We start from the raw sequence: 15,258 nt of genomic DNA, 5'->3' as shown, positions 1-15,258 counted from the left end.
CTAATTTATTAACTAGTGAATCAATCAAATCTAACTTTAGCTGGACAATAACTTTATTCTAGAGCTGCTGTAAAGCCCAAACAATCTATTACTGTAATTTCCTATCATCACTGTGCTTTGATACAATCTATATTGTTAAAAGCGCTATATAAATGGAGATGACTTGAAACCTGCTAAAATGGTTAAACACAAACAAATAGTTAGCTTCATTTGTAATAAAATCCATACTTTAATATGTTTAATACCCACCTGTAATATTCAAAAGATTGTGCAGTATACTCCGTTATTACAAGTACAAAAACTAATTTTAATCCCAAATTATAATGATAAATTAGAATAAATAGATTTATAAATCTACATTTTCACTTTAATTCACAACCAATAGTAAAGATATTGTACATTCCTAAAATGATCTGACTTCCCTTTTCAAAACCATTTGTGTTTTACAAGAGGAAACTATATGATTTGTTGGTGAGAATATTTGGCACAGCCCGAACACATTATTTGATACTTTTACAGAATAACTTAATTGCACAGAAACGATTTAGACATAAATATAAAATAAAGTTTTTTTGGACTATGATGACAACCCCCATATATATAACTAAATACATTTGAGTACATGGAAAATATATATGGCACAATAATCATGAGAGTAAAAAACAGTCTAGAACACTAAGTGAAAGTGTGCCACGAGAGACAAATACAGCAATGCAACAGAAAAACAAAACCATTTTCAATAATGTGTTGACTTTATCAGCTATAAATATTCAACCATCTCACATGCATCCACACACACACACACACACACACAAAACACACACACGCAGCTGAAATAATACAGCCTGGAATACAGTTATCAACGTAAAATAAAACTGTCTTTTGCATGAATGAATCCAACAGGCCATAAGAGTGAATCTCATGAAACCGGTCAAGAACATATGTGGGTCATATTTCACCAAAAATTAAAAAATATACATTTAAATGCACAGCCTATTTCTATGACAAATTAGATTTTGTGGAAAAACAACAAACAAAAAGTCAAGTATTTATCTATCTTGGTAATTTATGCTGATTTTAATACTAAAAAAATAAAATAATAGTAGTGATTTTTGATGTAATTCAGAAAACATGACGATTACAGCAATGGGAATATATAAAATAAATCGTAAAGGCCTTAAAAAGGCTTAATTTTCTTTATGCAAAATATAATTTCTTATTTCGAATTGATGGTGAAATGTGACCTGGACTTGTTTTCATACATGCAAATCAGCCTCAGTGTCAGTTACTCGTGAACCCATAGATGAACGCGTGTCGTCTCCCGCTGATGTCCTTCTCATCGACTCTCAGATGTTTAAAGGCTTTTGAATTGTAGAGTTGAAGAATCCCTGAACTGAGTCACGTGTGCGTTGTGTGTCCATACAGCAGAAGTCTCAGCAAACGCGAAAGCCTGCGTCACGCCATGGTGTATCCGTAACTCCCACAATGCAGTGCAACCAGCAAACGATCACGCAGGACGTCCTTGCTGGGGTATTCTGGGAGTTTCAGCATGTTAATGCTGGGAGAACAGAGAGATAGGTAAGTGATGCTACATTGTGAGTCACACTGGTTTCATTACTTTATTTGTTATTCTTTGTTCCTGTCCCCGTTGTTCATCGCTCTGTTCTAAAGCAGCTCGGGAACACGGGAAGAGCCACAGTGCCCTCTAGTGGCCCAGTCTCACCATGTGCTGGAGGTAGGCAGTAGGTTTGATGTGTAGGGCACAGCGGCGATAGTAAACTTCTGGAGACCACTGCCGCCCATCAGAAAAGCAAATCCTCCGTGAGGGACTCTTGAACTGTTAGACAAAGAAAGAAAAAAGGGGATTATGTTGGCTGTTTGAGCCTAAAAAAAGCTCGGCAAAGCTGCAGTTCTTCTCTACATCAGTGTCAGTGTTTCTGAACTCCTCCGAAACGCCTCCACTGCATTATTTAAATGAGGAACACACAATATTCCTCATTTACATAATTAATATGCAGGGGCGGGGCCTGGTTGAGTTAGTTAGTTGTGTGTTGAAACTGGCGGTTACTTAGATCAGTCTTAAATCGTGTAAATTCATAATTGTTCATGCGTTTTTTCGGATTACTGTATCCGGGATTTACATCATTTGTAATTATATAAGTGTTATTATTACTATTGTACATATGTGACTTTCCTCACAAAAAAAAGGTATTTGTAGTCTATCAAATATTTTTAGCAAAGTAAAAAAAAAAAACTTTATATAGAACTTTTCTTTCTTTATTATTCATTTCCATAATTTTTTCTGCTATAACAAGGTTTAATTGTTTTCAATTCCATTCAATTTCAATTCAATTGGGAAGGAAATTAAACACTAAAATGCACTATTTTAACAGGGAATAACTGTAATAGCTAATGTTAACAATATTTCACAGTTATGTCAAGAAAATAACAGTTATGTAAAATGAAGGAGATTCTCTAAGATTCTCTATAGAGCTGGTAAGTCCCGCCCCCTCCGTAAAACCCCGCTGGACCTCAAAGTTGAAAAAGCGTCAATGCAAGTGAATGGGAGAAAATAATTATTTTCTGGTCCCGTTTGAATTGTGCCATGAATGTGAACATATGTTGTCTGTGAATTTTTTATATAATCTTTCATGTTACAAGTTTGACAGTATATGGTATGATTCGTCGGCTAGCAGTTGTGGAAAAGACATAACGAGAAAGACTACATGTCGCCTATGTGACGTCACCCCATAAAGTTGACTTACCCGTGGTTTTCGCCAACCTCAACGATTTTGTCCTCTCCCTGAAAGAAGGCGGTGAAGTGCACCAAAGACACAGCCATGTCTAGCGGGATCCGTGAGCTAGAGCCGTGTGCTAGTGGTGTTGACGTTTCAAACGCGTCGACAGCAGCGAAGAGTTGTAGTCCACAAAGTGCTCTCACACAAAGTCTACCCGTATCAAACTTCTACCCGCTAAATTGTCGCATTCTTCACACGAAAGATTATATAAAAAATTCACAGACAACATATGTTTACATTCATGGCACAATTCGAACGGGACCAGAAAATAATTATTTTCTCCCATTCACTTGCATTGACGCTTTTTCAACTTTGAGGTCCAGCGGGGTTTTACGGAGGGGCGGGACTTACCAGCTCTATATCAGTGTCAGTGTTTCTGAACTCCTGAAACGCCTCCATTATAGTCTTGAGTTTCTTCCGGGAACGAACACGTCACAATATTCTCATTTAAATAATTCATACGCAGAATAAAGGGGCGGGGCCTGTTTGAGTTAGTTAGTAGTGTGTTAAACTGGCGGTTATAGTAAGGGGCGGGACATTTCCCAAACACACTCGAAGCGCTCGACCAATCACAACACACTGCTGCAGCCGACCAATCAGAGCACAGTGTGCTTTACAGGAGGAGGGGCTTCAGAGAGACAGGAAGTAAACAGTGTTACTGACAGACTGGGAAGAGAGGAGCCGCAACAATGGAGAATATGAGGAAAATAATCAACATTCAAGCAGGAAAACCTGTTCTAGTAGAGCACATCAAAAACATTCTGGAAATTAGGGCATAATAGGTCCCCTTTAAATATATATATATTAAAAAAACATATTTTCAACATATTACTAAACATTTGGCATGTAATGGATTTACAAAACATGCAACCATCCTTAAAATTGTGACACCAAAGATTTCTCCCTCTTTTTATTTTTTCCCTCTTTTTATCCGCCATTTTTCCTTTTAAGGCAGAAAATTAGGAGAGAGAGAGAAACTTAAAGCTTAGTATCAGGAAGAACTAAGTCACTATTGTACTCTGTAAGCGTAAAGCTTATAAATGCTCAATAGTTACTTCCTCCCTGACAATATTCATACAGCATTCCCGTTTTAAGTGCCTGAACACAGCATGAGGAAATATCGATACGTACCTTCCTGTAACAAACTGGAGGAGGAGGACCCTTTCTTCTTGAGTGAGATTTTCAACCACTTCCCAAAACCACTGTAACAGAAACACATGCTAGTCTGTAACCGTAGTCTGGCGGAAACTATACAACTGCAGATATTTGTGAACGGATGCATTTGTGTGTATTGTTTTCAATGTTGGGATACCTGTATCACAGGCTCCTGCAGGTCATAGCCACTAGTGTACTCTGTGTTCCTCTTCCAGTCCATCACGTCGATTTCAGGCATGCCTGACAACAGTAGCTCCTACTCAAACACACACACACACACACACACACACACACACACACACACACACACCATCAAGCATCCGCAGCAGATAAACACACACAGGCTCTGATTTAGGCATTCCTGACACGGCCTTAAACTTTTAAAGAAACAGTTCTTTCAAAATATTAATATTCTGACAACGAGGGTGGGGCCACCTGTCACTCACACAAGAGCCACCAATAGCAAACCACAACCATCCAATCAAATCCCCACAGACAAAATCAAGCCCCGCCCTTCATTTGTTTTTGCTCCAGAAGCATTTCACTCGGATATACGTCACAATATACCAGCGCAATTACCTAATTTACAGAGGTTTTGAAAAATGTATAAACAATTATCAACATGTAAAATATTTATCAAAAAAGTTGATTTAATGTAAAAAGATTTGAACGTGAGCTTGAATATCATTTTGCATGACCTTTGCAACTATACTGAAAGCTATAATGGATAATTTGCCTTAGATATTAAACAAAACCGTTTAAACTGTAAAACAAGTTTGAACAAACATGAGTATTCTTTGACAAAGACCGTTTCAGTCACTCAGTATCTATTTTTAATGTTAAAATTATGTGGTGCTCTTGCAGAGAGACTCCACATGCTCTTCTGATTGGCTGTGATTTTTAATTGATTTGGTTGCGAGTGCAGTGCGCTTGCAGAGACTCCGCCCACATGCTCTTCTGATTGGCTGTGATTTTTAATTGATTTGGTTGAGTGTAGTGCACTTGGAGAGACTCCGCCCACACACTCTTCTGATTGGCTGTGATTTTTAATTGATTTGGTTACGAGTGCAGTGCTCTTGCAGAGACTCCGCCCACTCACTCTTCTGATTGGCTGTGGTTTTTAATTGATTTGGTTACGAGTGCAGTGCTCTTGCAGAGACTCCGCCCACTCACTCTTCTGATTGGCTGTGGTTTTTAATTGATTTGGTTACGAGTGCAGTGCTCTTGCAGAGACTCCACATGCTCTTCTGATTGGCTGTGATTTTTAATTGATTTGGTTGAGTGTAGTGCACTTGGAGAGACTCCGCCCACACACTCTTCTGATTGGCTGTGATTTTTGATTGATTTGTTTGCGAGTGCAGTGCGCTTGCAGAGACTCCGCCCACATGCTCTTCTGATTGGCTGCTGTTTTTAATTGATTTGGTTGAGTGTAGTGCACTTGGAGACTCCGCCCACACACTCTTCTGATTGGCTGTGATTTTTAATTGATTTGGTTGCGTGTGCAGTGCGCTTGCAGAGACTCCGCCCACATGCTCTTCTGATTGGCTGTGGTTTTTAATTGATTTGGTTGCGTGTGCAGTGCACTTGGAGAGACTCCGCCCACACACTCTTCTGATTGGCTGTGATTTTTAGTTGATTTGGTTACGAGTGCATTGCTCTTGCAGAGACTCCGCCCACTCACTCTTCTGATTGGCTGTGGTTTTTGACCGATTTTGCTTGTCGCTGGAATCTCATTGCATCGCGTCTGGTTAAGAAACCGTGCGTCTTGATTCCAGTTTACTTGTGCATTCACAGCAATAGCAGTGCAAATGCAAGTGCTAATATAATTTTTATGTTGTGGATTAATCGTATATATATATATATATATATACAAATAACTAATTCACCTGCTCATTCCCCTGGTGCTCAGCTCTATCGTCTTAACCCATACTACAAAACATACTATGATTGTTGTTTTTTTCTTCAGAGAGACAAAAAGCAGAGAGAAACTCCAAATGAAAAATGCAACATGAGAATATAAAGAGATTTTGCAGGAGTCTCATGCAGAGATGAGAGGAGGAATCCACTGACCAGCTCATATTCATCAAAGAGCTGTATGAGCGAGGGAAGGATGAAAGTGTGAAAGCCCTGCAGGAAAGCATTGATCTGAGGCTGAATGGCTCGGGTCATCCTGAGCTCCGTCACCAGCTGCACATACTCCTCCTGACACACACAGAAACAGCACAAATCAAGCCATCACTCACTTCTGCACAACCATCCAGAGCGCTTTGTACTCCGCAGTCTTCCATGACTGAATACCACTAACAGAAAACTCATGTAAATGATTTAAACTGCTTTTTGAAAATCAAAATTCATATTTTTCTAAAGTACCTTTGAATTCATGTGTAAAAGGTTTTAATGAGGGAAATTATTTAAAACATGATTTGTGGAATCTCAAAGAGACACAACTAGCTTCAAATGGTATGAATATTAACTAGCCTGATAACTGGCTCATCTTACCCCAATGTTCTCTACAGATTATTCCAGAGGTTTGATTTAGACATGCCACAGATATGTTTTTAGTAACACTAAAACAGTAACACTACAATAAGGTTCATTAGTTATCATTAGTTAATGTATTGAACATGAAGTAACAATGAGCAATTTTCTAACAGTATTTATTAACCTTAGTTAATGTTAGTTAATAAAAATACAGCTGTTAATTTTTTGTTCATGTTAGTTCACAGTGCATTAACTAATGTAACAAATACAACTAGAGATGCACCGATTACAATTTTCTAGGCCGATTCCGATTTTTCATTGAGTTTGAGCTGCCGATACCAATTTTAGCCGATTCCGATGATTATTTTTCTAACCACTTTACAGCACACACAAATATATATTTTTTTCAATAAAACACAATATACTTTTACCGAACTGAAGAATAAAAACAAGTTTAATGGGTAAATTTTCTATAAATATTTTTTAGTCTTCATTTTCTACTCTAGTTCTTGTTAAAACACACTAGACATGCAAATTCTGTACAGTTTGGGCACTTTTTGTGTGAAATCATATTTATTTTGTCCATCAAAAGTGTGCTTTCACTTTAATTGAGCATGAGCAGCGCACAGGGGTGGAAAAAGTACAGAACTTCCTTACTTGAGTAAAAGTACAGATACTACTGGTCAAATATTACTCCGTTACAAGTAAAAGTTGTAAAGACAGATTTTTACTTAAGTAAAAGTACAGAAGTACTCATTTTTAAAAGTACTTAAGTATAAAAGTAAATGTCAATTCATTGTTTTATTATTGTTGCATTGTAGCATGTAATAACCCATTTACAGTACCTTATGCCTCTGAATCTCTGCCTGCCTACCGTCATATCAATATCACATTTATTTCTAGAACACAGTTCCAGTCGTGGGATTGAATAAGTCACTCAATAACGTCCACAATGGTTTGGGACACACAAATGGCTGTTCCCAGTTTTTTGGCTTTTAGTATGAATATGTTAGCCTTACTGTTATCTATAAGCTAGTGTGCTCCAAAACAATGACAAAATTTGCATTTAGAAGACCAAACCCAACGTTGAAAATTAAAATCATGTTGATGTCAGAATCCAATGTCAGATTGACGTTAATCTCCAACGTTGGACAGACGTTGTATTGTGGTTGAAAATCGGTTGACGTCAGAAACCAACATTGGTCGAGTTCTGACGTCAACCAGACTTTCATTTCCAACCAAAATGCAACTCCAGCAACCAAAATCATCCCTGACGTTACTACTTTCTACTCAAGGTCCTTGACAGAAATGTAGTGGAGTAAAAAGTACGATATTTGTCTTTCAAATGTAGTGAAGTTAAAGTAAAAGTTTCCAGAAAAAATAATACTCAAGTTAAGTACAGATACTCAAAAAGTGTACTTAAGTACAGTACTCAAGTAAATGTACTTTGTTACTGTCCACCTCTGGCAGCGCAGCAAAAATAGATACAACCTACAGAAAAAATATGTGCCGCTCACGGTCGCGGTGTGAAACGGCCGTAATTCACGAGGTTTCCTACATGTGCGTTCTGTGTGCATGTGTGATGTTGATGTTGCGCGATGTTAATCATGCGGTGCCCGAGTGCATTTTGACCAGCATATGTCTGGCCGGTCGCCGCTCATGGCCGATCACGTGGAAATCAGCCAATTCCGGTCACCAGCCGATCAATCGGTGCATCTCTAAATACAACCTTTGATTTTAATAAGAATATGCATCTTCCCTCAACCCAACCTGCTGTCACGTGTGCCTCTGCTGTGTCAATGTGTATAATATTAATTCTTTTTTTTTAACATAATGTCTGTATTATAGTAAACGTGTACACTGTATTTATCAACAGGTTAAAGAGTTATATGTTTTACTGCATTTTATATTTGTATTGTTCACTGTAATCTTCTTATTGTGTTTTTTAAGGTAGACAATTTTAAGATCTGTCCAGGGACAACGGATGAAAAATAGCCTTTTGGCTAATTCTGGTGCATTTGCAGCAATGTTGATTAATGTACACTGTCCCTGTCAAATAAATAAATGAATAAATAATAATGTATTAGTAAATGTTGAAATTAATATAAACTAAGATTGATAAATGCTGTAGAAGTATTGTTCAGTCTTAGTTCATGCTAACTAAGGTAGTTCATACTAACTAAGTAAGGGATAATGTATAGCGAGGCGGTTGTTATAGCGCTATAACAACCGCCTCGCTATACATTATCCGGCATATTACATGGCTACCTATCAAATCAATCAATCATTTGACACAAAATATTGATTTAAAAAGGAGTTTATTGATTTAAAAACGATTGTATTGCTTCCGTTAAAGAACACTGTGTCCATGGCAAGGCAACGCTCTGTTTTTCATGGCAACGGTGTGTTATACTTAGCAGCGGTTATCATCAAGAAACAACGACCGCATTCTACATTATAATTCAACCAAGCCATGTAATAATGTTAACTAATGTTATCTATGTGTTATATTATGTAATGTTAGCTAATGTTAACTAATAAACCTTAGTGTAAAGTGTTACCATTTTAACCAATTGCTATTTTCGGCAAATAAATGCTCTAAATGACAAATCAGGATTTTTCTCGACTCACATATACACTGTATAAATATATATATATATAGTTTACTTGACTATAAAAAGTGAACTGAGACACTTCTAACTGATAAATATATATGTATATAAGTGCTGTACATAGGCTATATTACCTTGTTGTCTTGTGTGACCTGAATGGCAGTTCCTCCCGGTTTGAGCGGGAACTCTTCCATGTTCCCGAACACATCCGTCTCCACGGAAAAGGTGAGCTCAAGGCCAAGATCACTGATGTCATTGTCCAGGATCCACTGAAGATTTTTAGCATACTCCGGGTCAATGGACGACACATCCTGATAGCTCACTGGGATGCCTGCAAAGATCACACACGTGACACATGTTAACACGTGACACATTATCAGACACTCGTTTACATGCACATTACTTTCCCACTCTACAACTGTACTTCTGGCTTAATCAGTGTGTGGCTTAATGGGTACATGATGCATATGACAATTCCTGGTTCTTGTGCTTGTAATCATGCGTAATGACAATGACCATCAGGGTACTAAATGTTTAAGTTACCGGCCATTCAGAACTTCTACTAGCCCACTATATAAAAAAAAAAGATTAAAAAAAAAAAAAAGATTAACTATGTCACAGCTTTATATATACACAGGTGAAACTGGCAAATTTGAATATGGTGCAAACGTTCATTTATTTCAGTAATTCAACTTAAAAAGTGAAACTAATATATTATATAGACTCATTACATGCAAAGTGAGATATTTCAAGACTTTATTTAATATAATTTTGATGATTACAGCTTATGAAAACCTTTTCACAATATTCTAATTTTGAATTTGGGGTTTTCATAAGCTGTAAGCCATAATCATAATAAATATAACAAATAAAGGCTTGCATGTAATGAGTCTATATAATAACTTTTAACTTTTTAAGTTGAATTACTGAAATAAATGAACTTTTGCACCATATTCTAATTTTTCCAGTTTCACCATATACATGTATATATAATAAAATTGATTGCATACATTCATTCAATTCCTGACATCCAGCATCTCCTCCTCTTTCATCCTCATCACCAAAGATGTATTTTAGGTGGACAGATCAATACAGTACAAAGAACATCCAAAGATGTTGGAAAATCTGTTAATCTTAGCTATTGCTCTAATGCAAATGAACAAGCGCACCGTTGTGTTGTGTTGTGACGTGATTCTGCGCTATACGCTGTATCTAATATATCATGAAGACTCACGAGTTCAGTATTTGCACTAAATCTGCTCAGATTTGTCTTACACAAACTTCCCCAGCAATGCGAGCAAACATAATAAGTTTAGTAACCCGCCAGATTGGCTCGTGATTTGACAGCGTTACGCGCCACAGTTGATTTTTTTCCCGCATTTGGCGGGTGTTCATTTCAAACCCTGATGACCATGTCTTGAGTTCACTCACTTGATTTAAGCGTATCAAGCATGTCTACACACGTTCATCTGTACACATGTGCATGCAAGTGTTCAACAAGCAGAGTCGATGTCAGAAGAACTGTGCGGATACAGAAGGACTCTGAGAGTGGAGTGTGTTACCCAGTATGTGCTTGTAAAAGGAGCGTGTGAAGTAGATGTTCACCAGCTGTCGATGATAGAGAGCCAGACCCAGGATTTGACCAGCAAATCGGAAGTAGTTCAGATGGTCTGGATTTACAGAGGAGTTACTGTTGGGTTGAAACGTGGTACCTGCAAATTAAATATATATATAATATAATCCATGCATGCACATGTTAAACACTACAGTGTATCTGAGAAGGGAATGTGATCTATTTCTGCATAAATCCAGAGGAGAGGATTCTTCTGAAGGCGGATTCCCACTAGCCAATGTCTCTTTGCTGATTTGAAGTCATTCATTTAAAGAGTGAAGAGTCCGAGCCAATCCCTGCGTGTGCACATCTCTCAGCGGGTGATGATGATGTCCTCAGCGAATCCCAGCGGCCCTGCAGACCCTCAGACATCATCACGCTGCCCTTTGACAGTGACCAATGAGCTTCCCCCACACCGAGAGAAGCCGTCTCTGTCTTGTCTGGCTCAGATCCCCCCCAGCAAGCAATAGCCGTCACTTCACCGTCTCCGTTAACTATACACCCGCTATAGTCCAGCTATGAGTATGAGTAACCCGGGGGCTGGTCCCAGTATAGGTCACAAACCCCACCTCCCCATGAAGTCTAATGAACGTGATGGAAACTAAACAATCAAATAAAACATTTTCCAAAGATGTTTACTGTCATTTTAGGTAGTTTTTTCATGCTGATGTAAATTTAAGGCGAGACACGGCAGGCAAAAACATCGTTTTTTTTTCACTGGTCAATTTTGAGATTTTGGGCTATTTGTCTTCAATAACATGTCTTCTTTCAGACTTGTGGTGAAAAAAAGTCCAAAATACACATTTAGGTCTTTATTTTACTACACTTTGTCTATTTGCGTCTGTAGATTTCTCCGCAATTCAACAAAAGTTGTCGTTATAAATCAACGCGCTGCTCCGCGATCTCTCTCTGCTTCCTTTTAATCACGCACACGTCTGGAAAGCTCTCTCTCTCTCCTTTACAATGCTGTCGGATCCAAATATGGTCATTTCCTTTTAATCAGCAACCAATCGTGAAAGTAAAATGGGCATTTAACCCTAAAAGCGTAATCTCATTGGCTGATGTCAATTTCTGACAGCGTGATTGGTTCAGATGCATCACGTGACGCGCTCTGACACTTAGATGTGTGTTTTTGACTGTTTTTCTGCTCAGTTGAAGGCCATAAATGCTGTGTTTATAAGTTTTGATGTGATTTAGGTGGTTTGTATTGTTGTTGCTAATTATTTGATAAGATATTGTGTCAGTAAATAGTTGTTTCTACTAAAAAAGTATGATTTTTTACATTACAAATCTTTAAATGCCTTCTTCTCAAAATGGTTTATTTGTCATCCTCCAGTAGAAACATCTCAGCCTATGTAGCACCGATGTACACCAAACTCTCCAGTTATACACTTAGCAGTGTTCTGAAGATATGTTCAGAGGGATTTGTTAATAAATCATTCCTGGCCTGATTTATGGGACATTTTAATCCAAAAAATATGGCGAAAATCAATTTTTTAAGGCTATGGACAGTATATTTTGATTTCCTAGGTAATGAAAGCATATCTCCTGAAATCCCTCTGAACATCTTCTTTCATCTTGTGTGTAATCAAAATGAAAAAAGAATTTTGCACCTGGCTTATTCATATGTTCAGATCTATCTACCGAAAATATATGCAAGAGTGTGCATATTTAATGAGATAATGCCTAATTTGCATAATTAAACATACACATTTCAAAAACTTGTAATACATTTTTTTAATGAACTTGTGTAAGTAATCAACTGAGGAAGTTTCATGGTGATATCTATTATTTTTAAATTGTACCCTATTCACCTGTAGTGTCTCGCCTTAACTGTTCATTTTTTCAAATAAGTTGGGTCTTTAGTTAGTTATTTGATGCTATAAAAACAGGAATGTGACATCATGATTGACAGCTGTGATTGACAGATTCTCTAAACGAAGTCACTGAGGCACCAACTGACTTTTTGGGGGATTTTCAGGAGGAGATTAGAGGTTCAGCTTTAATTTATTTATGTCCATCACTGTTTATTTCACACTGAGATAATGAGTTGTTCGGCAGTAAACTGTACTAACGGTTTCTGCGAGAGTGTGGGCGGGACGTTGACATCACGGCTTTACTTCACGCTCACTACTGCACAGACTCATGTCCCAAATATGCGCTCGATGTCAGCCCCATATTAGGACTTTGGCGGCTTTAGTTTTCACCAATGGAAGACAGTGAAGGGGCGTCGTCCATCTTTTTTTACAGTCTATGTGAGTAACACACTTCTAGCCAAAATAACCTTGAATTTGGTTACGTGTCGTTTTTTGCCAGAATAACTTGTGAGATGTTTGATATTCCATCATGTAAGCAAAGTCAACAGTGATCACAAGATGGTTTCATTTCTTCACTTATTGCATTTCTTTGTTATCTAATTGATGACTATAGTCTATTCTTGGGATATGGTTTAGACTTCTATTAAATTTCCACTGAAAGCCCAAATGTTGCCTTGTTTTTGCCTAGACTGTGTTTGGACGCTATTAGACGTCTTCTAAACGCAGAATTGCTTGCCGGGCCAGAATTTGTATTGTATGACCGTAAAAAATCAAATCCATATCACACCCATTCAAAGGGGGACTTTATGAATTGCATCCTTATTTTTTTCTTTACACTTTTATGTCACTCTATTATTTCCATATCAATTGATGAGTGTGACAGACAGAAGAGAAGATATTCCAGGAGAGCAGCTGACCAATATCAAGTTGGCTAGTGGGATCCGGACATGGGAGACATGCATTTAAACTACACTGCATTTTAGAGATGATGTCATTTACCATCGGCAGATTGTGTAAACAGCGCATAGTCCGGGTTGATGATCTCATTGGACAGGATGTCAAACCACTCTCTGACCACACCCTGACCCTGAAAAACAGACAGAATAAAGATATTCATGACATCAACCCTGGATCTTATGGAAGCTTGTTTTTGACAAAAACAAACAAAACAAAAAACAAACAAAAAAAAAGGTAATTGCGAAATTATATCTCACAATTGCGAGTTACAAAGTCAGAATTGCGAGTTATAAAGTCAGAATTGCGAGATATAAAGTCAGAATTGCGAGTTGTAAAGTCAGAATTGTGAGTTATAGAGTCAGAATTGTGAGATATAAAGTCAGAATTGCGAGTTACAAAGTCAGAATTGTGAGTTATAAAGTCAGAATTGTGAGATATAAAGTCAGAATTGTGAGTTGTAAAGTCAGAATTGTGAGTTATAAAGTCAGAATTGTGAGATATAAAGTCAGAATTGTGAGTTATAGAGTCAGAATTGTGAGATATAAAGTCAGAATTGCGAGTTGTAAAGTCAGAATTGTGAGTTATAAAGTCAGAATTGTGAGATATAAAGTCAGAATTGTGAGATATAAAGTCAGAATTGTGAGTTGTAAAGTCAGAATTGTGAGTTATAGAGTCAGAATTGTGAGATATAAAGTCAGAATTGCGAGTTATAAAGTCAGAATTGTGAGTTATAAAGTCAGAATTGTGAGATATAAAGTCAGAATTGCGAGTTATAAAGTCAGAATTGCGAGTTATAAAGTCAGAATTGCGAGATATAAAGTCAGAATTGTGAGATATAAAGTCAGAATTGTGAGATATAAAGTCAGAATTGCGAGTTATAAAGTCAGAATTGTGAGATATAAAGTCAGAATTGTGAGATATAAAGTCAGAATTGCGAGTTATAAAGTCAGAATTGCGAGATATAAAGTCAGAATTGTGAGATATAAAGTCAGAATTGTGAGATATAAAGTCAGAATTGTGAGATATAAAGTCAGAATTGCGAGTTATAAAGTCAGAATTGCGAGTTGTAAAGTCAGAATTGTGAGATATAAAGTCAGAATTGTGAGATATAAAGTCAGAATTGTGAGATATAAAGTCAGAATTGCGAGATATAAAGTCAGAATTGTGAGATATAAAGTCAGAATTGCGAGTTATAAAGTCAGAATTGCGAGTTGTAAAGTCAGAATTGTGAGATATAAAGTCAGAATTGCGAGTTAAAAAGTCAGAATTGCGAGTTATAAAGTCAGAATTGCGAGTTATAAAGTCAGAATTGCGAGTTATAAAGTCAGAATTGCGAGTTGTAAAGTCAGAATTGCGAGATATAAACTCGCAATTATCTTTTAAAATGTTGTATTCGTTGGCGGAAACAAGCTTGCATAAGATCCTTGCATCAAAACCTCCAGAGATAAAATAATCTAAAACAAGCGGACTGCTTTCTTCCGCAAAAAGTTTATGACACGACTTTTTAGTGGAGTAAAATCAAGCAATAATAATGCCGGATTGAAAAGCCTTAAAGGGACAATCCACCCAACAATGTCAAATTCCATCATCATTTACTCGCTCTCAAGGTGTTCCAAACCTGTTTCCAAACCTGTAAGCGTCTTTGTTCTGCTAAACACAAAAGAAGATATTTTGAAGAATGCTGGTCACCAAACACCCCAGCGATCTCCATAATGGAAGTCAATGCTGCCACACAACTGTTTGGATACAAACGTTCTTCAAAATATCTTATTATGCGTTTAGCAGAACAAAGAAACGTACACAGGTTTGGAACAACTTGAGGGTGA

At 37.3% G+C, this 15,258-nt stretch overlaps 1 protein-coding gene across 2 annotated transcripts in view; it reads right to left on the bottom strand.

Moving 5' to 3' along the window:
* Positions 1-205: 205 nt before the first annotated feature.
* Positions 206-15,258, bottom strand: part of hace1 (HECT domain and ankyrin repeat containing E3 ubiquitin protein ligase 1) — a 45,501-nt gene continuing 30,448 nt past the window's right edge. Inside the window, exons 17-24 of one of the 2 annotated variants that reach the window (XM_079626186.1) lie at positions 13,475-13,562; positions 10,609-10,758; positions 9,181-9,377; positions 6,024-6,155; positions 4,111-4,209; positions 3,930-4,000; positions 1,724-1,837; positions 206-1,558 (exon numbers count right to left, since the gene is read on the bottom strand). In XM_079626186.1, the coding sequence (XP_079482312.1) occupies positions 1,456-1,558; positions 1,724-1,837; positions 3,930-4,000; positions 4,111-4,209; positions 6,024-6,155; positions 9,181-9,377; positions 10,609-10,758; positions 13,475-13,562 (954 nt within the window). In that variant the 3' untranslated portion in view covers positions 206-1,455. The remainder of the gene's footprint in view (positions 1,559-1,723; positions 1,838-3,929; positions 4,001-4,110; positions 4,210-6,023; positions 6,156-9,180; positions 9,378-10,608; positions 10,759-13,474; positions 13,563-15,258) is intronic. The other variant, XM_079626187.1, reaches the window with a different exon arrangement.

Source organism: Phoxinus phoxinus (genome assembly GCF_949152265.1).
Source record: "Phoxinus phoxinus genome assembly, chromosome: 10".
Classification (NCBI taxonomy): domain Eukaryota; kingdom Metazoa; phylum Chordata; class Actinopteri; order Cypriniformes; family Leuciscidae; genus Phoxinus; species Phoxinus phoxinus.
Note: the sequence above shows the minus strand (reverse complement) of the source record. Positions and strands in the feature narration are given on the sequence as shown.